The 22,675-nt window shown below is 40.4% G+C and overlaps 1 protein-coding gene across 1 annotated transcript in view; it reads right to left on the reverse strand.

Moving 5' to 3' along the window:
• si:dkey-237h12.3 (teneurin-3) overlaps positions 1-22,675 on the reverse strand; it is a 174,646-nt gene that overhangs the window by 79,176 nt on the left and 72,795 nt on the right. Inside the window, exons 5-6 of the mRNA XM_034690605.1 lie at positions 16,422-16,647; positions 6,168-6,406 (exon numbers count right to left, since the gene is read on the reverse strand). Of these exons, the coding sequence (XP_034546496.1) occupies positions 6,168-6,406; positions 16,422-16,647 (465 nt within the window). The remainder of the gene's footprint in view (positions 1-6,167; positions 6,407-16,421; positions 16,648-22,675) is intronic.

Below are 22,675 nucleotides of genomic sequence, written 5' to 3' on the forward strand. Positions count from 1 at the left end.
AGGTATTACTTGAAGGATAAAAGGAGGCACGTTCTTTTTCAACAATACCTTCATTTGCAAAATTAGAACTAAGTATTATGCAGAAAAGTCTTTTAATGTCAAGGCAAAATCTCTCCCTGACAGAGGACAGGACACAATGCTTTATCAAAGGGGACAAAGAATGACGCAGAGTGCTCTCAAAGGAGTTGTTGACTTTATGCTGACAGTGCAATACAGCTTTTTGGATGTGCAGATGTCCTCTAATAAATCTACAAGACAACAGCCATGCTAGCAGCTCTGTAAGGATTCCTTCTTAGGCAGGTGCTTTAATTTAATCAAGTCAAGGTTTCTTCATTATTACCTATTAAAACAGGCAGATTTGTTGTGCTGGTGGGAGATTCACATTCCAAATACAACTGCAATGAATAACAGTAACTTCAATTCAAAGTCATTTACACTAAATAAAAAGTGTACCTAAGCTTGATGGGAGTGTCATTGGTTTTGAACCAATCAACTAATGAACTAACCAGACCTAAACTTTGGACCCTGGCAAGATGATTGGTGAAAATGCTTTTTAAACTGACTGAAAGTAGAAGAACAAATTCATGTTTCTCAAATATATTTTCAATTAATTATTTATTTTTGGAGAATTCATTTTTAGCTAAGTTGCTAAAATCATAAATGTTGGTCTACTCTTCACTGTACCTGTTCCCAACACTGTACACCAATAATATGTATGCACAAGACATTATATTCTAAAGTCTTGCAAATTATAAGACACTATATCTTCTCATATCACCAAATCAAGTATTACTAATGCAACTTATTTTTTTAAATAATTAATCCCAATTAACTACAATTAAAATTGCATGTTTAAAATTCCACTATTTCACATTTCAAATTATTCTAAGTCTTAATAAAACTGTAGAGCAATTCCTACCAGTGTCTTCATTTAGGAATGAAATTAATTCAAGGAAATGTACTTCACGATCCTGACTTTTCAGATTCATTGTTCAAATAAATTCTGCACCACTACCCCAGTGTGGTCTGAAACCATGACTTAGAGACAGAAGACAGCCTCAAAGTGCTCATTCTGTCAAATACAGGGTTCATTTTCATCATTTTATTAAAGATACAGTCGCATCCAACGCTTTTTGTCACACACCTGGGACCAACTGAAAATGACTCTGCACCCCACTTTTGGGTCCCAACCCACCAGTTGATCACCAAGGATTGGGACTACAAGGATGTCACTTGATAGATTATCTGGGGTTATTAAAGTTGTACCACTTTATCCACAAAGTTCAATAATATCAAGAAAGTTTCACCTTCTTCCACCTTATAGTTCCCTCTGAATGTTGGTGTTAAGCTTGTGGTGAAATATGAGTAAAAGGCAGAGTCAAAAACACTCTGATGAGCAAAGTTACTGATTAAAAACCTGCACAATTTTACTCTTGCAGACCCTCCGGAGTTCAACACTACCAACCTCCAGCATTGCCAGATTTCCACCTGAGAGGTCACTGTGTGTGCTGGATTCTTGTGTATCACGCACACCACAGAACCACCAAGAGCCTTCCCCTCTTCACTGCTCTCAGCCCACCAGAGTCTGAATCCCCACTTACCTCATCAACAAATTGCTTTGAGGTGAATAGCCCTCAATTTACGCATTTGCATAAGTTATTCCTGCAGCCCAGGCCAGTTCAATTAATATGTATGGGCCATGAGCTATTCTCCTCCTGAGCAGGAAGCTGGAAAAGCTGGCCTCTAATCTCAGAAGTCAAAATCTGCCCTGTGGAACACCTCTTCTGACGATGGATTGGAGGTCGAATTTGCAAGTCTACAACATGTTTGCTTGAGCTTTAACACCAACAGGAAATGTAGTGTGCAGAAGCACAGACACTTCTGCGCTGGAGAAATCCTCCTGGCTGCTCTCACAGCAAATTACCTATCTTGTTCACATGATTCTTGTTGTTACCTGGAAAACAAAGCACTAATTATGCTACAAGTGAATTTGTATCTCATGATTTTCAGGAGGAATAAATAATATCACCCAGCGGAGAAAACCAAGGCTTCAAAAAACAGAAATGAGTAGAGAACTTCTTGAGACTTTACTGTTAAAATATGCAAAGGATGCCATGCTGATAGCTGTCGCTGCTGAGCATAATGAGTCCATTTACCAGAGAGCGAGGTGGCCCATCTGGAGTCACGGTGTGCCAACAGCAACTTGGAGCTCAACCGCCTCAAAATTATTGAGACAAACATTGTTTTATGCTGGAACCTGTCTGCACATCTTCCCAGAAACATCCCCCTGGGGACTCTTCTATATAAGCCGCACAGCTCGGAGCATGGCTAAGATGTTCCAGTTTTCTGCAGAGAGTCTCCAACAACCTCAAACAGAAAGGCAACATCTCCAACACGACATCGACCAAGACTGGGTTTGTGTTTTAGGTCCTGAGGCAATTGAAGCAAGCTCAGTTCCACCTTTTCTTAGTGTCTGTGGAGTTACTTGAATATATTATGAGTATTAGATTTTCAAAAGAAGCAGTGCTGTTTTTCCCAAACGTAAGACTCGTTGCTCAAGAGTGGGTCCACCATGTTTCTCTGGTTACCAGCCTGGGGAGACCAAAAGTGCCCACAACTTCATCATATTCATGTGAGGCATAGCTTTAATCAGCCAGCTTAAAAACAACATTCAAATAACACCAAATTGATTTTCTCTTTATCTAGTAAATTGAATTTTTGTGGCACAAGGTTTTAGGGGAATTATTTCGTCTTTAATTAAAAAACTGTGAGATGCACTTTTAAAAAAAGATGCCAACTGATAAAACTAAATAATTCATGCTTAATTAAAAGACCCTTTTGTCCATCATGTGTCATTCAAAGACTCATTTCAGAAGAAGAACTACTCTCCTTAAAAACATTCTGACCAAACATGTTCAGAGAGGGTGATGTTCATGATGTTGGGTTCGGTTTGTGGCGTTCAATCTAAGGTGCATTTCCAAAGCTCCACATGCTGTGTTCTGCATCGAGTCACAGCTCTAATACTGGACTCAGTCCTGATTAGCCTCCTTCTATCTTAACAATTGCTGAAACCCTTCCAATCAGGCTAGTTTGCAGAGCTGGAACTGGAACGCCTCACCTCAGCAGGTTTGCTTCATTTGAATTACAGAAGCGGTTGCTGTCGGTCAGCCAGAGTCGAGTTGAGAGATTACTCTGCTCGTTATTCTTAAAATTCATTCAATAAAAAGCACTTAACCTGAGATATTTGTTCTTAGCTGAGGCAGTTTTTCCCTGAGCTACAGAACAAAAAACAATCCGAGCAATAAGGTTCAGTTAAATTCAAACACAGTCCTGTTTTAATGTATAACAGAAGCAGGTGTGCTTGTATTTGTCTCTCAGTTTGTCTTTGCACTAATGGGACTGCGCGAGCTGACAGTGGGAAAGTATTATTAAAGTATGAGAGCACACTGTATCTATTTGAGTCATTGCACCTGGCAGGTGAATTGGCGGCGGATGAAAGAGAGAGGAAGTGGTGGAAACACTCTCGGGCACCTGAGGCAAGTGGCAAAGGGCTGCATCTGCTAAACACACACACACAAACACACACGAAAAAAAGCAGCTGAAGCACCAGTCAGTCACACACTCTGGAACCCAGCCAAAAATACAATTCCCAAACATCTGACAGGTCTACAATTAAACAAGTCGGTGATTGTTGGGATGAAATTGTTGTAAATGAATCCAATCTGCTTGAACTGTTAGTGACAACAGCTGAACAAATGACTGTTTCTGCTCCTTTTCCCCGTGTAAACTGAGCCGATCTGTCAGGAGCACGAGAGCAAATAAAAATAGCAACTCATCCGTAAATGCAGAGGAGTTTCTATGTTATAAAAAGTACATATATATCCATGCTAATTTTATGATGGGAGATCATGAACGTCAACAGGCAACAAAACAGTTTAGTCAATAAAGGGGATTGTGAATATTGATATGGATATAGCATATTTATGACCTCTCCTCCAACAGCGCACTCCCCTCTCTCTTCACCAATAAACCAGCGGTTATAGGATCTTCCCAACAACCCCATATTTCTCCTTATACAACTGTGTCACATTTCCCCCTGCCTCCAAGCTGGATGAATACTTATATATCCGCCCGGGGAGAGAGGCACAGTGTAAAGATTAAGGGCTTGGATGACAGGAGAGGGCATGAGCAGAGATGAATCTGTAACGGGTTTATTGCTGTGGTCAAGATTCTAAAGGTTAGCAAGAAGTCAGCTTTGACACAGGCTGTAAAAAAAGCCTTCTCAAAGGAAATAATGCCCATAGGAGAGGGGGGAGGATGAGCATTAGTTTATCTTCCTGACCGAGATAAAAGCATTTCCTGTTTGACAGAATGAGCGAGTTTTGGTGCTAGTACAACAAAGAGCTTTGTGGACCAAGGTCTTCTTTAAAGTTCAACTGTTCATGTCCGCTTCCTTTTGTTGGAAGAGTTCAGATTCTCAACTTGTGTTTCATTTTGACGTTGCCATCTGTGCCGGCCATTTGAGCCTCCCCTGCCTGTGTTTGAGCAGGAAACCCTAAGGACATAATTTGTCTGTCGTTCTCTGAACTGGGGATGAGAAGTGCCGGGATGATGCACAGCCCCCTGTCAGAGGGAAACGGGCATGAATGTCTTGTTGGAAACTGTACCGGGGCCATGTCTGCATATCTGACTGGGAGCTTAGTCAGACAGACGCCACTGAATCATATCAGGACATCTGTAATTTCTGCAAAAAGGAAAAAAAGCAGTGAAATAGAAATACTCCTGGCAGAGATCAAACTCCACACAGATTAAGAGGCACGTCAGCTTCATTCACGCTTGACAGCTTGTCTGTCATTGGTTCCGTTTGACCGAACTACATGTCTAAAGATTGTCTAATGCCACCGCAGATAATGGAGTCATGTTTTTTCCTCCCTAGAACTGAAGAAATATGTCGCTTCTGGCACAACAAGTGCTGGTTTTCATGTGTGGGTGACAGCTCAGCTGCACCTCCCAAATCTTACAATAACAAGTTTCAGAGGCAGTATTTATTCCAAAGTCTTAGTGTATGGTTAATTCTGTCAGGCTAGACGGCTGAGGTTTTTAGAAATTAGAGTTTAGATGTTCTATATTGTCAGATTATAATAGCGTTAACTTGCAAATGATCAGCGCTGCACAAAGAGTCCTGTGTAATCCCCTAGAATAAATGTCCCCATAGCAGGCTCAGATATTAAAGTCTTTGGCTGAATATCCCATCAAGAGTATCAAGGGAAAAGTTCTGGTCTAAGCCCCTGAGCCGTTGCAGATGGTCAGCCTGGAATATCTGCTAATGTGAGCAGTTTACAGATTAGATTTTCACCTCCTGAACTGCTTCCAGACACGATCAGGGACTAACGCTTTTGAGTAGATGAGAGTGAGGACGTAGAGAGGTTGTGTTTGTTTTTTTTTTAACTGCCACCTGGAGCTGGTGTGGTCTGCAAGTTTAAAAGACAGCTGTAGTTGCAATCTGGCTTTGAACTGACCGTTGTAACCTGTTGTGAGCTAGACAGATGCAGAGTTTTCAGGCAGACAGTGAGACAGGGCAGGTATAAAGACCTTTGGGACATATCTGAATGAAGCTTTTACTCTCTAAGAGTCCAAGTTATCCACTCACAAGTCCTCATAAAAAAGACCAAGTGAAGATGTAAAAACTTGACTGCAGAAGTCAGCCTTTATGATTCACACTCTTTCTTTTCAAGCTGTTTTAATTAATGATCCTTTTCGCTGCTGAGAACAAGTCTCATCCATGCACAGTGTGTCCTGTCACTAAATACGACAGGAAGTTCTGTTGCTGTCCTCTTTGTACATTTATTGTTGCAGAGATTTTAGAAGTATAAAATCAAAAGTTGAGTTTTTTCTTTTAAGTCTCAAGTGTCAATTTTAGACTTCCTGAAGTCAAGACTACAGTTGGTTCTAATTTCCATCATTAACTATAATTTTCAGTTGAAAAGAGGAAAATGTAGTTGCTGTGTGGCTCTCATTAAAATGATAACCCCAGTAATGTCTCACAATCTGCATGCTCTGTTTTCTAATACTATGTTTTGGTTGTGTTTGTGCAATGAGAATCCTCCTTTAAATGAACATTGCACAACACTTTGATATTGGTCAAAGGTAAAACCTCTTCATCTTACCTATGCAGTAGCAGAGGATGATGGACAGAACCACAGCGATCCCCACAGCAATCAGAGCGGTGCACTTCCAGGAGCAATGCTTCGGGGACTTCTTGAACTTGAAAGCCCCCCTGGACAGGCTGTTTCTGGGCAGAGGGCGCGCTGGTGTGGAGTAAACCGTCCCTGTAGCCATGGTGTAACCAGGGGCTGCTGCGCCGAAGAAAGGTGTCGTTCCTGTGCCCGTTTTAAAAAGAAAGTGCCTGAAATAAAAAAGAAGTGACAGATATTAGTGGAATAAAAAGTCAAATGCATGATTTTCTTGTAGCGTACTGAATGGGTTCATGTTTGACAAATTTGTCTATTACTGCAAAGCCCAGATTTTTTCCGGTCCCCGTCTGTCCCAAAGGTCAGTTAAAATAAATTCAGTCAGAAAACAGAAGAAAGTCACAACACAAAGCACTCCCATGTGTATCACAGGATTAAGCTCTAATAACCAGTAAAATCCTGACATTGGAATAGGTGAACAAAAAGTATCTCATAAAAACAATCATCTCCCACTTGCCCTTTTACAACAGGGCCTTTGCTAATAGCCCATTATACCTGGGGTAATTAAGAGGGTTTAATCAAATGCACTACGGAGTGATCGTCCTATTAACTTTTAAACCCCACGTGAAAAGCTCTTAAGTAAATGAATTAAGCCTGGTTGCAACTCTTGCCACTACCTAGAGATTAATACCCAAATGCCTGCAGGCTTAAGGGGACAGCCAGGGAAATTGAACAGGTTGACCATGCATTACAAATGCTGTCTGAATCCAAAACTTCTGATTTGTCACGTTTTGATAGAAATAAAATACATTTTAAGAAGTTGTCATGTCATAATTATGACAATTTAGTTCAATTAGTCTTGTTTTCAGATCATAAAGAACTCTAAATCAGAGTTGTTCATTCCAGACAGAATTTAGGAGTCCAGAAAATGTCTGACTGGAATTCAGCAGATAAATAATACTTATAACCAGTTGATTCAGTGGAGAGTAGCTCTGCATGTATACGCTCCTTTATACTCATTGTTACAGACAAAATTACACCTAAGAGTACCCGCCCGGCACCACCACAGTCATATCAGTTCAACTAAAACAGTGGGGGGTTAAGTACTTTATGTAAGAGCATCTCAACAAAGGGCAAATAAAGTAGGTCAAGTGCAACAAATGTACCCCTCGTCTAGCTGTAGTTTAACACACTTATAAATCTGTAAAAGAGATGAAGTCAAAGGGTTTAAAAGCACCCACCAAAAATAAAACGAAAAATATTGGCTGAGAAATCTGGGAATAAAAGAGAAACAGCTACGGCAGGGATAAAACTTTAAAAAAAAACTGAGAGAAAGGTGGAAAAGGGACCTTTTGAACCTAAAAACATGCCTTTGATCATGAACGAGTTACATTAAATGGAGCAAGAGAAGCATAGTACTCCTCTGCAGACTCTAGCATCTTGCATTCATCGTCTGCACAAAGTCTTACACTGTGTTTTGCTGTGTTTTCTGATCTATAAGCTACATCCCAGGAGGAGCCAGGTTGCCATGGAGCTGCTAATTTGGACACACCAATAAACTAATAAAGCAGTATTTGCTCATCAATTATTTGTGCAGCATCTGTGAAGTCCTGTGTAAGTTGTGTAAAAGCTGTTTTAATCCCGACTCTGAATCCACACCACAAGAAGCTTGAGAATGGCTAATTGAGGGAATAATCTGAAGCTGAGCTGTTAAGGAGTGAAAATCCTTGTAGTGACTCTCTGTAATCAGAGTGCCACTGATTACTTGATTGGAATGGTGGGTGAACATGCTTAGGAACGGCGCCATTGCACCTAAAACAGTTTCATTAACTGTAATCTTCCTGCAGCCGGACTGAATGTTGTTTCTGAGGACTTGAGACTCTTGAAAACATGCAAATAGAAGTCAATCCGACATCAGGAAAATCTAACAGATTTGTTTTACAAAGGACACATCATTAACCTCGCCCAGCATGCCTCGCTCATATTTCAGCCCTGCTGCTGATATTTCAGCTGCTTCCTCCCTCCTATGAGGATATCTTTGTGCTGAAACCTCCTCTGATCAATTCTTCAAAGAACAAATGTCAGATTCGGATCGTCTCGCTCCTCAATGCTGCGATTGACACATGTGGCCGTGGACGGACAGGGACTCCATTTAAAGGTTACAGAGTGTCACCGCAGGAATGACAATGGTTTGTTCGTCTCAAACCTGGAGAAATTCAGATTTTTCAATCTGGAACAATCTGTGCTGCAGCTGCGGCAGAGAGTGTAATACACAGTTGGGTATGAATTGAGGTCAAAACTTGCACAACGTCTGAGGCGGCAGACGTGTCGTCAGCTACACAGGCAAATAGACAGCGCTATCTGGGGAGTTAAGTGTAAGTAGATGCAATCTGATGAGGCAGACAGTAAGGGACGTGGATGTGTGAATTCACATGTGTGTGTGTGTGTGTGTGTGTGTGTGTTTGTGGGAAGGTGTATGTCCTCTATTTGAGGGAGGTGACAACATATTGCTAGGTGCGTCAATGATATGGGAACAGTTTGACTGTAAAGTAAGACTTTGGGCTCTTACTAATGCTAAGATATAAGAATATTATGTTTTTAATGACCGCCATCTTAAAGACGTCTAGACCATACACTACAAAGTGGACTTAACATCATGGTTACAAATTTGAATTTATTTATTCTATCTTATTTTATTACATATTTGCACTGTTTACTTATTTTGGTACTGCATCTTGTTATGGCATTTCAGTATTGTATTGTATGTTATGTTTGTCATTTGTGCTGCTTTTGATCTGTACAGCACTTTGGTCAACCCCGGTTGTTTTAAACATGCTCTATAAATAAAGTTTGAGTTGAGTTGAGTTGAGAAAAGTGAAGCCAATTCAAAAGCATTCTTTCAAATAGCCAGAAGGAGGCAATTCCCCCAGGAGCAAAAAGATGCTGATTGTATGAAACAAGATGAGGATCATGTAAGGGATAATGTTAGGGAGGCAGTGGTTATACAAAATAGAATCCTGACACGGTGAGACAAGACCTCGGCGCAAAGCGTGTTGTCTTTCTGTACGTTACTCTACTCATTACCTGGCTATAACTAAAAAATACAAACAAACTGAAACAAAGTATTGATTTAAAAGCAACGTGATTGGACTCCTTACCACGGATGAATTTGATTTGACATGTGAGATCTGGTTGTCCCGGGTGTTGCCTTTGCTATTGAGAATCAATTTCCGTGATTGTGGGATTTTGACCAATCAGATTCAAGTATCTAAAACAGTCAGGTGATTTGTAAGAAAACTGGGAAAATAATGTAGAATTACAAATCTCTATCTGCTGTTCCAAATATAGACCATATAATACAAGTTGATGTAGCTTTATTTAAAATGAGAGGCCAGTGCTGAAGTGTCTCCTGCCGAAATACTTTCATATGGCCAGTAAAGGAATGAGGCGTCTGACTCCATGAAACCAGATGAGAAATTACCCTACTTTGAACTTTGATTATTAGTTACATTTTTCTAATGAGGTTATGGGCTCAATGTATAGCTTTAAGTACTCTTCCCAACAGCATGATGCTAATGTTGTTAATCGTAGTCCCTGTAAAAGATAACCACCAACAAGGAAAGCTTATTTAGGGTGTGATCGAGAAGTCACTACAACGGTGTGATGTCTCGTCATCCAGGATATAGACTGTTTCCTCCCCTGTCAACCAAATAGAGTCCATAAACCTTTAGGTAACGTCATTTCCATGTCTTTGATGGAGTTTATTACCTGAACTGAAATTGATAAGGGCAAATCTCTACTACCTTTGGTATCACTCACCTGAAGAAAGATCTACAACTCCTACTCAAAATAATCACTATGCTGCTTTAATAAAATATATAAACTAAGAAGTAAATATAAGCACACCTCAGTTGATGGAACAATCTTAATGCACATAATTATATGGCCTGCTGGGGGTGTAAAAAATCAAGAAGCTCAGCTGTGTCCGAGTCATTTATGTCCTTCATGCTTTGAAAGACAAAGTGAAAGTGAAAGTTGTCAGCATCTGTACGAGCCTGCTTCACCAAGACAAATCTCTGCCGGACATTTATTTTCACTCAGCGTTTAAAGTAAATCTGCTGCTGATGTTTTTCATGTCTGCCCTTTTTTATTATTTTTTTTCCCTCTAAAGAGCAGACTGAAGGGGTCTAAAGATGAAATGCTGTTGGACATGATTAACAAACAGCGGACCAGTGTAAATGTCTGCAGCTATACACAGTGGATGACCGGCTGTAATTGATTACAGCCAGTGTGATGCAACAAGGCACATTACTATGCTAATCCAGTCAGCCCCAGTGATAGCAATGTGGTGTGCTGTGAGAGAGAGAGAGAAGGACAAGAGACAATCAAGAAGAGTGTGAGACGGAGAGCGAAACAGAGCAAATGAATGGCTTGTGTGTCGGCGTGATCACAGTGTGTGTGCGTGCACGCCTGTCTGTCCCATTGAGAAGCCTGTTACACAAAAGCAGCAGAAGCCTGCTCTCCTCTGCTCTCACAACATTGCTTGTCATCAGGATGACATTTGAAAACATCCTCACAGAGGACAAAAGACTAAACAGGGAGTGGGTGGATTTGTCTACGGCTAAGCTCCAGCTGGAGGGGTGAGAGAGCACACTAGAAACAATGCAAATCGGAGCCCTCAGAATAATGTAATCTGTCTATTAGCCGCCATTCTGTGTTAGCATTAGCATTTCAAGGTGAGAGCTGGAATAATCAGGGTGCTTTAATCTCTGGTAGGAGAAGACTACAGATGTGGCGGGCATAACATTAGCTCTTTTTTTTTTTCTTACACTTGCTGCCGTTTACGTCCCTCCCTCCCTCCCTGATCACCACCTGCCCTCGCAGCAGGGGGCTTGCTATAGCAGGCGCTGCAAGCAAGCTCTGCGCCCATGTGATGGTATTTCAGGCAAGTTTTCTTGTGCCCACTGAGATCAGCATGGTGCCATCTTCAGAGTGCTCAGATTGTTTGCACATGGAATTACTATATTTAACAAGTTTGATTAGTTTTGGTGTAAAAAGAGCTCAGCTTTTGTACATGCATTAAAATGATCTTTGGAGTCAAAGTCAGAGACTCTAACTCTGTGGCTTAATCTTCAGAGACAAATGTGGAGAGGAAATGTTCCACCACATTAAATGCTGGCATATTTTAGCTTCTGTAATGTATAAAGACTTATTCTATTTAAACTATCCTCCACTATTCACCCCCTGTTCAGGAATGCCTTTACATTCACTGCCAATAATCATCTGGAACAGATGCACAGAATGATGCCAACAGCAGCGATACAGTAGCCTTTAAATAAGAGGAAAACATTGCAGAACTCTGGAATCACCACAAAAATGTGTGCTTGGCACTCGAGATGTTGGCAAAATAAATGAAAAGGAAAACACACCAGCAAAAGAAAAAAATACATCTTGAGGATTACCACTTTGTCTACACCACCATCCTCTTTGGCAGGTAACCAAATGTTCACTGCAAGCTCCTTTCTATTCCGAAAGGCTAGTTGGCTGCTGTCTTACACATGACTAATCAGTCCTGGTACCATCCTGACACTGTGGCTGCTGCACAGAAAAAAAAAGTTCAATTTTCTTCCTCTGAAGTGAAGCATGACAGTCTGACTCATGATTTACATGTGCATCCCACACAAACAACCACACACACACACACACACCATCCCAATCCTGCTTGGATTACCTCTGCTATTCTTCTTTCGCCCCCGAGAACAATTCTAACACATCTTCCATCAGGAAAACGCACTGTCTCCGGGACACCGTACCACATGATGATTTTGGAGCAGAGGCATAATTTCATTTCGGCAAAGGACTCCCCTGACACGAGTATCCAATGAGGATTGACAGAACATTTATAACTGCTACGTGTGGCTGGGCAGGGCCTTCAAAAGACTCATTTTGAAATGTCATAACGTCTGTTCTACCTGAATCTCATTGAATCTAAGTGAGAAAAAAACGCTGAAGTGGGCTCCAAAGGACATACATATGTAAGAGCATACGTCTATCTACATCTGATCTACTGGAGCATTTATAGAGCGTATACCTCACGCTGTAAAAGGTGTCAAAAATATAAATTTCACATAGTATGGTCTATTTTAAACAAAGGATTAAGTACTGCTCGAGAATAATTACCGTATATGTGGATCGGTCTCTTAAGGGCCATGGCAATTCATATTCTAATGAAATTCAATGGAATATTTCTAATTGAAAATATCACAAAAAATCTATTTCAGTGAAGGCAAGTGGTTAGTGAGGGGAACCTGAGGGGGTTTATTAAAAGCACTCCACGTACTAAAGATCTGAATGTCTCCATGGCACTTGAAAACAGCAACTAACAGCAAGAGGCATCACCGCTCGGTAGCAGACTAATTGAGCCCCCTGAATGGAGTGGACTTAGTGAGCAATAAAGCAGAACAAAAGCTGAAGGAGATTTTCATAGAATTATCTGATGTGTAAAAGAAGCAATGCTTGTGGTGACGAAGGACTGTGCAGTGAACATCGCTTGATCAGTTGTCTTCCGGATCAAGACTCCTGGAGATGTATCCAGCCTGAGTTTGAGGATATGCTCATTAAAAATAAACTTCTAAATTTTACTGCCCTTTGTTCAGTCAAATTTTGTCCCTTTGTGTCATGATACTTACTATATGGATTGAGGATTTTTTGGTTTTAAATTAGGGCTTGGTACACATGTTTGATCTTGAATACATGGGCAAAAGTTGGTGTTCCCACACGGCTCAGACAGTGGGATGTGATCACAGTGAGATCACTGGCTTTATTCGCCCTCCATATAATAATGAGCTGCAGTCACAGAAGTAGCGACTGAGTGCAGCTCTTCACTCATTTAAAAGAACACTGAAAGCTATTCACAGTGAAAGCTCGTTGGTACCGAGTCAAATTAGCACGCTCGTGCTTTGAAGACCAACACTTTTATGGGAGGTTACACACACATAATTCATTACTGCTAATTGCTGTAAAAGCAGCTAATGCTGTCGTAAGAGTGCTTTATTTTCAAGGGGGTCACGTCACAGGAAATATATTAAACAAGATCATAAAGTTCTCATTTTGATTTGACAATTTTTTAATCAGCTGCCTTGTAGGGAATAATTTAGCGTCTACAAATGTGACCACATCTTACGTGCTGCATAAGAAATCAAATCAGTGTAAGGCTTTACATGAAACACACATCCCACCTGCACACCAGGATTTCACTTCACCGAAACCTCCTGAAGGGAACCTAATAAGTACTTTCTGGAGCTTCTGTTTACATTTCCCAACCTGGTGGTTTTCTTGACATGTGCAATTATGTGGTGAACTGGGTCTTCCCTTTTGGCCCCATTGGTTTCGCAGTAGCCCTCTGTTCCCACCCACTGACAAGCACTTGATTTAGAGTCCACTGTAGTGATAGTGATTTATGCCCCGTCTGATGATAGGTGTGCACATATTGTTTTGTCGATACGGGCTGAGACAGCTCAAGGTCACTGCGCGGTTAGTATTCAATCACTGCATCTTCCCCAGAAAGTGAAACTGTCACCGTGTATCCCGGTTGATTCAGTCAGATCATAAGAGGTTGTTACTGCACGCTGCAACAGACCAAATTCAAAGTTTACATTCAGCCGTGCCTTTTAAAAGAGAACGCCACGCCAGGAAGGTATCAGGCTGGAATGCAATCATCTACTGGAGGCTGTTTCTGAGTCACAGCCCAATGTAGCACACTTCATTAGCCAGGATATTCTGAGCTCACTGATTAAGAGAGATGTAACTGATGTTTCAGGAGGAAAACTTGGCAGAGGCTCTTATGACAAAGTGGAATCTTGCACAGCATTTTTTGATATAACACACAAATCGCTTACCAAGTTCCTTGTTAACTTATAGCCCCTCTTATTGGACTGGCAGGCTCTCTGATATTCACATATTTCACTCTGATGGTGAGCACTCCTCTCACTGTAGGTCTAATTTAGTAATCAAGCCATGGGAGTCCTTGGTGAATTTAAAAAGCCAAAAACCTGTCAACACTTTGTAGTATTACTCTTAACAGAGGAGAAACAATGACCATATTTATCACACTCAGCAGGAACCGGATTATGCCATGCACAGTTTGAGTAATGATAATTTGCCCTGCTGGTAGTGGGAGAAAATCAACCAGATTTAAATATTTTAAAACCAGGGGTGAATTATCATTTCATTATCCACTCATTTTTAAAATAGAAGCACTAAAAGATTAATAAAATCATCAGACGTTTGTTTTGAACTGCAGTCAATGCCAATTTGCACTCTGTATTCGGATACAAGGATTTGCTGATTCCCAGCATTTCCTTTAAAGCTCCTGTGAGGAACTTTCACATTATGTTGTTTTGGCGCCCCCTGTGGACAAAGTTCTTATTGCTGACTTTGTTCTATATATGTTTAATTAGTGTTACCCTAACAATATCTAATTTTGCTCTGTTTTCCCAGTCAAATAAAACACACATTGAGAATATTTGCTGGAGAGCATGTGTTCAAAGGGGCTTGAGCTGTTAAAAGTAACAATATATGGGCAGTAACTCTTCTTGTAGATGGAGGTGTTGTTTTTTTAGGTCATAAAGAGGCATCAGTATTATCTTAAGTCTGTTTCGTAACCAGCTTAAGTCTTGCCACAGGAGCTTTAAGCTAAAAATGTACAACCAGATCTTCTAATGATGAACCCCATCCAGCTTATTTTGCCTTCCATTCTGAACCCTTTACCTGTGATACACATCATGAAGGAGTGGGGATGGAGACATAAAGGCATCAACCCTTTCATGCATGTTAAAAATAAAATTATTAAATAACTGAGAAGTATTTAGTTAATGTCATTTTTTAAAATCCCAACTACATGCAGTGACTTTTTAATTTAGTTGTTTATTTTCTAGATTCATAATTTTAAGAAAGTTACATAAGTAAGGTTACATAAGGACTGAATGCAATGTACTATTCTTTTTTCTTTATGTACAAAGAAATAGTTTTGCAGGTTTACTGTCTTTGAGTTTTGAAGATTTCCTAGGAAACAGGTGCTTTCAAGGAACAAAATAGCTCAACAGATTTTACCTGGAGGCTGTCAAAGCTGCACAGCAGCAGACATTTTATTGCAGAGAACATAATCTAGAAGAGCATGGATTTGAATTCAGACTTGAGGCTCTATCCACAGAAACACACTGAATTAAACAAATGGATAAACTTAAAAAAAGTTGTTTTGTGTAAAAAAAAACAACTGAGTGTAACATTTGAACAACATAAATCTATTAATTTACATAAAAATGTATGCCACATCAAGTATTTTCAACACCAATAAAGTCTTGATATTTATATTAATTGTAAAGGAACTATAGTACTGCATGATATCAAATTTAGTGGACAGGTGATTAATCATAACTTTTTCCAAATCCTAAATTAATATTGGTATTTTCAACAGTTATAGTGCTTCTTAGATGTCTTTGATTGAAATAAATGTGTATCTAAGGTCCTTCTAGAATAAACAGATTTGAAAGGTATTCCTGAGCCGAATGTCATTTCTGACCTGTCGGCCATCTTGATTTTCAAGTTGATTGGTACAAAGGCTGCCCAGTAGGTGGCAGTTTATGTGATGCCTCACTAACACCCACTAAAATGACTGATGTTAAACCATTTCATTCGTTTAGTGGAAAACAGCTTTTGAATGGCAGTGAACTGTAGTGTCCACAATGCGTGGAAGGGTTTCTATAAAGCTGTTCATTCATGTTTGTCAACAACAACAACAAAGAAGAAAAACACTGCTGGCTCAGTTACAATTGAGTAAATCAATGTTAACCGTGGCTTTAGCCCTCTGAATATGTGCCAGGATCTGATGCCTGAAGAAAGCAACAAACAGGAATGTGCTTTTTGCATTGAGTCGAGTGAGGTAACATAAATGTTGTAAAAAAGTGGAGATGTTCAAATTCAAAACAGTTGGAGCTAAAGGTCCTGTCCTGCAGATAAGCATCAAAACATCAAATAGAAGGTAGAACTTGAAACATACTTCAAAAGTTGGAACATTATCATAAAACTGAGCCAAAATTGAAATTAAACTTTTCAAACAGAAGCTAATTTATTTAACCGTCTTCTGTTTTCTGTGTCACTGAAAAATGGCTTCATAATAACACCTGGAGCTAAATTTTCCAGCTCTGTTGTAGGTCATTGCGGGTCACTCACCTGCTCTCCAGGGCCACATTGCTGCCCAGGACCCAGCTGTCCTGCAGCTGGACGCATTCCGCCGTACTCTGCAAGTCGGCCGCCAGGCCGGCTGTGGGCGGCGGGCTCGGGCTCCTCTGATTGGCCAGTGAGCTGCGGCTGAGGGACGTGATGGACGGGTGCTGCTTATGCGGGGGCGGCGCTGGTGGGAGAGGGGGTGGTCCCGGCTGTGGAGATAGATGGTCACCTGGAGTGGAGTAGAGAGAATCAGACATTAGAATAAAACGCTGAAATTGCTCAAGCAATTGTTTTCAATTTGAATTTGCATCCAGACTGGATTGTTAGAGACAGCAGATGGAGGAGATTATGCGTCTGCCTTGTATGTAAGATGTGACAGCATACAGGCACCTAACAGACCCAGAAAAGTAAATACAACCAAGAGCAAGTCATTAAGATGAGATGCAACCACTGCAAAAAGAAGGGAAATAAGAGCCGCTTTTATGGCCACACACATAATAATTGTCGCAAAACGCCACCCGGCTGACAGTTGGGTTCTCTTAAACAGAAGGTCACTTAGAGAGGCATCTGTTCTTTTATGGGTGCTTAACGCAATGTTTCACGTTTGATTACAGCCAGAGAAGACTCTCAAATAACTAATGACCAGAACATCCATTAGAGCTCTGAGAGAACAGGTTTTCCAATTTCACACAAAGCTGTGTAATTGGCCCCCAGAATGGCATGTGGTGATTATCTATCCATCTTCCCTGTTTAAAAGGTAAAAACCCACAGTGCTGACAATTCTGATTTGCTCCAATGAGCCCCAAATGGGTATCGTCTTTCTAGCCTTACCGAGCCTTAGAGAAGATTGAGAGAAGCTGTGTCTTTGAGGAGTTGTTGTTTTTGCATTGACAGCATTAATTTTTTATAAAGCCTACAGGAGTTGCATTTGGAGCATATGAACGCTGGAGGCTGGCTCTGGTGCATGGTTTAACCTTTACTTTCTCAGACATGCTGAAAGACCTTGTGGACTATATTCTGTGGATCAAAATCTGCTCGGTTGCTACTTGCTAGACAGAACAAAATTAATTGAAAGGACACTAGTCATTGTTTTGAAAGGGACTTTTAATGACCATGCAGTTTTTGCCCTTGTCTGTGTGCCCACACTTCTCACTGTGCCCTTCTGTGCATAAAATGAGCTCTTCAATGCAGGAAAATGAGCTTCACATCCATTTCTACGGTGCAAAGAGGAAACATTGATGCCATTCAGAGTTGGGAAATAATTTCCAAGGCTTTGAGGCACAAACCCTGGGGCTACTCTCCATGCAGGCTACTGGAAAGACTGAAGATTGTTTCTCTTATAATCAAAGGAGGAACACATCAGAGATATACAGAAAGGAATATTTAAATAGGATGAATTACCAAGAGTAAAACTCATCTGCTTGAGTTAATTGCAAGAAAAGCGGCTGCTGAGATAAAGTTAAACGTGGAGGTGTTGGTTTTATAACAGAATATTTTAAAACGTCTGTTTAAAGACAATCAAAACTGACTGGAGAGCAGGAGAGTTTGAAGAGTGTGTAGTTCCGGTATAGAAGGCCAGTGTAAGATTAATTAATTAGAGTTTGACCAAATTCAATCAAATATGATTCCCTCATAACCCCCCACCACTATGTCGAGGGCAAGCCTGAATCCTCCTGAAGACAAGTCATGGATTACCTGCAATCAACTGCAGTATTGGCGTTAGAAAAATATAAGGCTGCCATGACTAAGTGATAATGAATACAAGACACCCCACTCATCTCCTGGGCTAGACTGTGAGCCCTATTAGAAAAGTGCTAAGTAGGCTAATAGAAATGTGGATTATCTACCAACACTGACTGGTTTTACTTCACCTCTGGGTCTCATTCCACTGCATGAGCCCGCAGCAGACGCCGGCTCCACTTCACTTTCCAGCGGAAGCATTTTTCATATATCAGCACACACTATTGCAACGGTGCAATGTCAATGAGGGGGTGCAGGGAGGGGGAAATGAAGCAGATGGGTTCTGCAAAACAGAAAATGATCCAACATGGAGGTAAGTGGAGTGCTAATGGCCAGGGAGGAATATTTTTATCTGGAACATAAATAAGGAAAACAAGTGTTTCCATTGCTTATGTAATAATGCTCACAGCAAGGGTAATGCATGCTTCAAGGATGAGAGGACCAAGCTACTTGGTTTCAGAAGTAGAACCATAGACTTTATAGAACATGGACTTAGAATCAGTGACATCACCCATTGGTTTTTGAAGCAGTGCTTTGAAGTCTATCGGCGGCGGTTGCTATATTGGAAATGCTGACTCCATGTAACTTTCTGTCCACCTAGCAAGAGGCAAAGAGGTGGAGTTGAGGTGGGCGTTTCGCCTCCTTGCTTACAGCTACAGTGTGCAACCTTGTCAAGCATGCTACTAATTATGTAAAATTATTATTATTTCTGCTGTTAAAATAAACTTTTTAGAATGGGTGTTTATGTGGCTTTCAGGGCTTTTGGAGCCAGCCTCAAGTGGACACCTGAGGAACTGCAGCTTTTAGCACTTCCACATTGGCTTCCTTTCTCAATACGTGAGATTTCCTCTTGAGTAGAAGCAATGCAAGGTTTCTTGACTGGCATGAATTCTAATGGTCAGCAGGGGGCACAATAACTTGCTGAAAAAATGAGCTTGCTCGTGTGCAACAATTTCAGAAAACAAACTAAAATTCTCTGTTGATTTGTTAACTCAATAGAATTTGTCCTCACGACTGTACACTCAACATTGCTCTCAGTTTTCCATAATGCAGCACATTGTTTGTTTTTGTCCCATTCAAAGTAAAGTCAAAATAAAACAGTGTATGTGTTATGTTTTGTTGACAAGTTGCTCAAAGCACCCTTTCATCCAGATAAGCAGCAATCTGTTGCCCAAATATCTCTGCTTCTCATTGCAAAGAAACAAAATAGCCACTATCACATTATCATTAGTATTTGCCAAACTGTGCAGCTGACAGTGGCTAAATCTACTCTTTGCTTGGTTAAGAAACAACATGAAAAAAAGAGTTCTCAGCTGACATAACCACAGAAACCACTTCACATCACTCAAACACACCCCTCTTCTGTACAGCACATAAATACAGTTGTACTTACCCTCCTGTACAAATATCATCTTATCATCACACCAACATGCCACAGTAAATCCTGATAAACAATCCACCCTCCCATTAGGCATTACATATAAAGATATATGACACATACCGCACAATCTCTATCCATTTGTCTTTGTGTCTTATTGATCTACCGGCCTGCAGTGAAAGTCAACATCTTGATTGCCCTTTCTATATTGCTGGCTGTTCTACAGCTGCACTGCTTGCACTAAGAATGCAGCATACTGTACACTAACTTCATACCTGTAAAAAAAATATGCTGTATATATATATATAAAGTGCTGGTGCATTACAGTTGATGGGAAAAAGTGCACACACAGCAAGCACAGAGGTAAGTCCGAATGCTCTCACTTTATGGTCAATCTTGATGCAATATTTGATGAATCAACATGTCAACGCATGCTGTAACTGTCACACAGAATGAACTGTTTGTTGGTGACAGCACATCCTCAGCATGACGCTCTCAAACTGCAAAATCCCAACAAAACCTTCAAAGGCGTAGGATTTGACATGCAGCAAATCTGACTGCGTAATCCCACAATGAACCAGGGGAACATTAAACCCCATGAACATGCACTGAATTAAACCTGCTGCATGCATACTTAGCAAAAGCATACAAAGCTTGTGGGTGTAAATAAGGTCTTCCATTGGAAATGCTGGATTGTGAGTTCTCCTGAAAGCAATGCAACGGAACAGCCGATCACTTTAGGTTTTGACTTGAGCCGAAGAAGCAAAACAAAAGTCTTGACTATCGCAATACACGTCTGACAATACAACTTTTTAACACACTGAATGAACAATGGTGTGAATAAAGTGGGTAAGTCTTACAGTTATTTTCCTCTCCTAAAGATTTGGAGCTTAAAACGTGCAAAGCTTTGCAGACAGAAATAGGGTTGCTATGCAAAAATCCTCTGATGTGATTAACCCGTGTATATGTGTTTGAAATGAACCGTGTTCATTTCTGACATGATGAAATTGATTTTGTTGAACCAAAGCAAAGTACAATACAAGTGTGACATTAAGAAGCTGCATCTGTGACAACTATCAACCAAAATAGCTTCTCGATCCTGTTTCAGTCCAACAAGAACATGTTGCACCAGTCAACGAGCAACTTCAATGGCCTCTTAATCCTTTGAAATGTTTTTGATCAGCACCAAGTTATGCACTTTTAACTGTTTAGATCTAAAACTTGACTCCTTGTAGATTTGAATGATAAATTATGCACCATTTTCTGTATTAAAGAATGTCCCCATCCCCTAAATTTGTATCTCTGTGAGGTCAAGATCAAATGATGCAATGATTGAATATCTAAATGAAGACTGGTTGTGATTTTTTATTTTTTTTGCAACAACCAATCAAGTGGGGATTCCTGGTTCCAGATTTCAGCATTGGAGCAAACATTTGGATTGCATGCTCCATTGCTTATGTAATCCAATTCATCATGTTCATTACATTTGAAGATCTGGGCCACAAGACTGTCATTCTTTGAGTATAACGCTGCCTGAGCATATACATCCCACCATGTGTTTTCTCATGCACTCAGTTTCTCTGCACACAGTAGGTGTCAGCATGTCTTAGGGGTGTAAGACTCCTTGCTTTCTGGCCTTCGATCCAAGGCGTGGGTTTGAATCCAATTTCTGACAAACAGTTTTACACTCAGGACACAGTCTCCGTGTGATGAAAAGCTATAAGTGGTAACCTCAATGTGAATCCATGTAACTCAGCGGGCAAAATGTAGCACTAGCAGAGCAGAGGTTCAGTATGAATTCTGTGTGTACTTCACTGGCAGAGTTGGAGGTTTGAAAGCCACTCAGGGGAAAAAAGTATGCAAAAATATGGACTTTTGGCACTGTAGCGCTCTGAATTCGATTATCCACAGTGTTGAATATCCAGGACTGTGTGTTTAAGAAAGAAACGCACTAAACAATGAGCCTTTAAGAAAGCTTGGCACAGTCTACTGTTGAGACACACAGGGAATTAAGCCGGCCTTTAAAGTGCAGCCTCAGTGGCTGGGAAGGCAGATGAAACAGCTGTGTGGTTTATGGGGCTTTGCTTTGAAATCAGATCAAGACGGATGCCTCCTTTGCATAATTCCTCAACGTCAGCTTGTCATCATCTCCATCAGCAAGATGCTTTAAAAAGGACCTTTGTGATTAATACTGCATGCCGGGACTGAAATGACAGACTCATTTTCTTCTTAATGATGCTTGCGATATCTATCAAATGATGCTTTATGAAGCCTTAGTATGTTTACACAGACAAGTCCTGGAGTCGATTCTTGCTCAAGCAGCTCTTAAGACTCTTTTTAGTTGAAATTCAGAGTTTGTGTGCTGAAAATTGATTTTCGATGAAGAAAAATATGCATTCTGCTATGAATCGAGAATACCAAACAATATACAGTTTCCTTGAAAGTAACTGATACAGTGAATGATATCAAATGGTTTCAAAGAATTTAATTTATTTTAAATAAGTATGCCAGAGGCTATCACAGTCTGCCAGCTTAGTTCAAATTTCAGCACCATTCTGTGAACTCCTATACTCAGATGTTAAGGCCTATTAGGATTCCATGACGTCCGCTGCCTGAAAATATCTTTTTTTGATGAAAGCATCGACAAGCCTTGAGTACTGCTCATAATGTTCCAACGCTGAGTCGGGACACAATTAAAAGCCGTTTTGCACTCACTGAGCTTGGCAAGCTTGGTGAAAGCCTTTTCATATTCATTGTGTAAGTACTGCAAAAGGTCTCATGCCATTTTACTCTCCATTAAGAGACTGATTCAACTGCTAATGGAATTGAAAGGGCATTTGCTTTGACTGGCTTGCCCTTCACCAATAAGAAAATTGCAGTATGTGTGCATCATAAGAATTCCATCAAAGTAGATCATGGGATGCAGGGGCCACAGCTATTATATGATGGCTTATTCTTTTTTTTACTTAAGAATATTCAAAAGCACGCAGCATTTCCACTCCTCTGAATTTCAGACAATGTGGTATAATCAGGAGCGACCTCCAACAAAATCTATTTGATTTTATATGAAATGAATAATGGATGAATCCATGATAGAACACGCCATTTGGAGCAGGTAGGATGTTTATATATGTCAAAT

Source organism: Notolabrus celidotus, chromosome 8, assembly GCF_009762535.1.
Source record: "Notolabrus celidotus isolate fNotCel1 chromosome 8, fNotCel1.pri, whole genome shotgun sequence".
In the NCBI taxonomy this organism is placed as follows: Eukaryota; Metazoa; Chordata; class Actinopteri; order Labriformes; family Labridae; genus Notolabrus; species Notolabrus celidotus.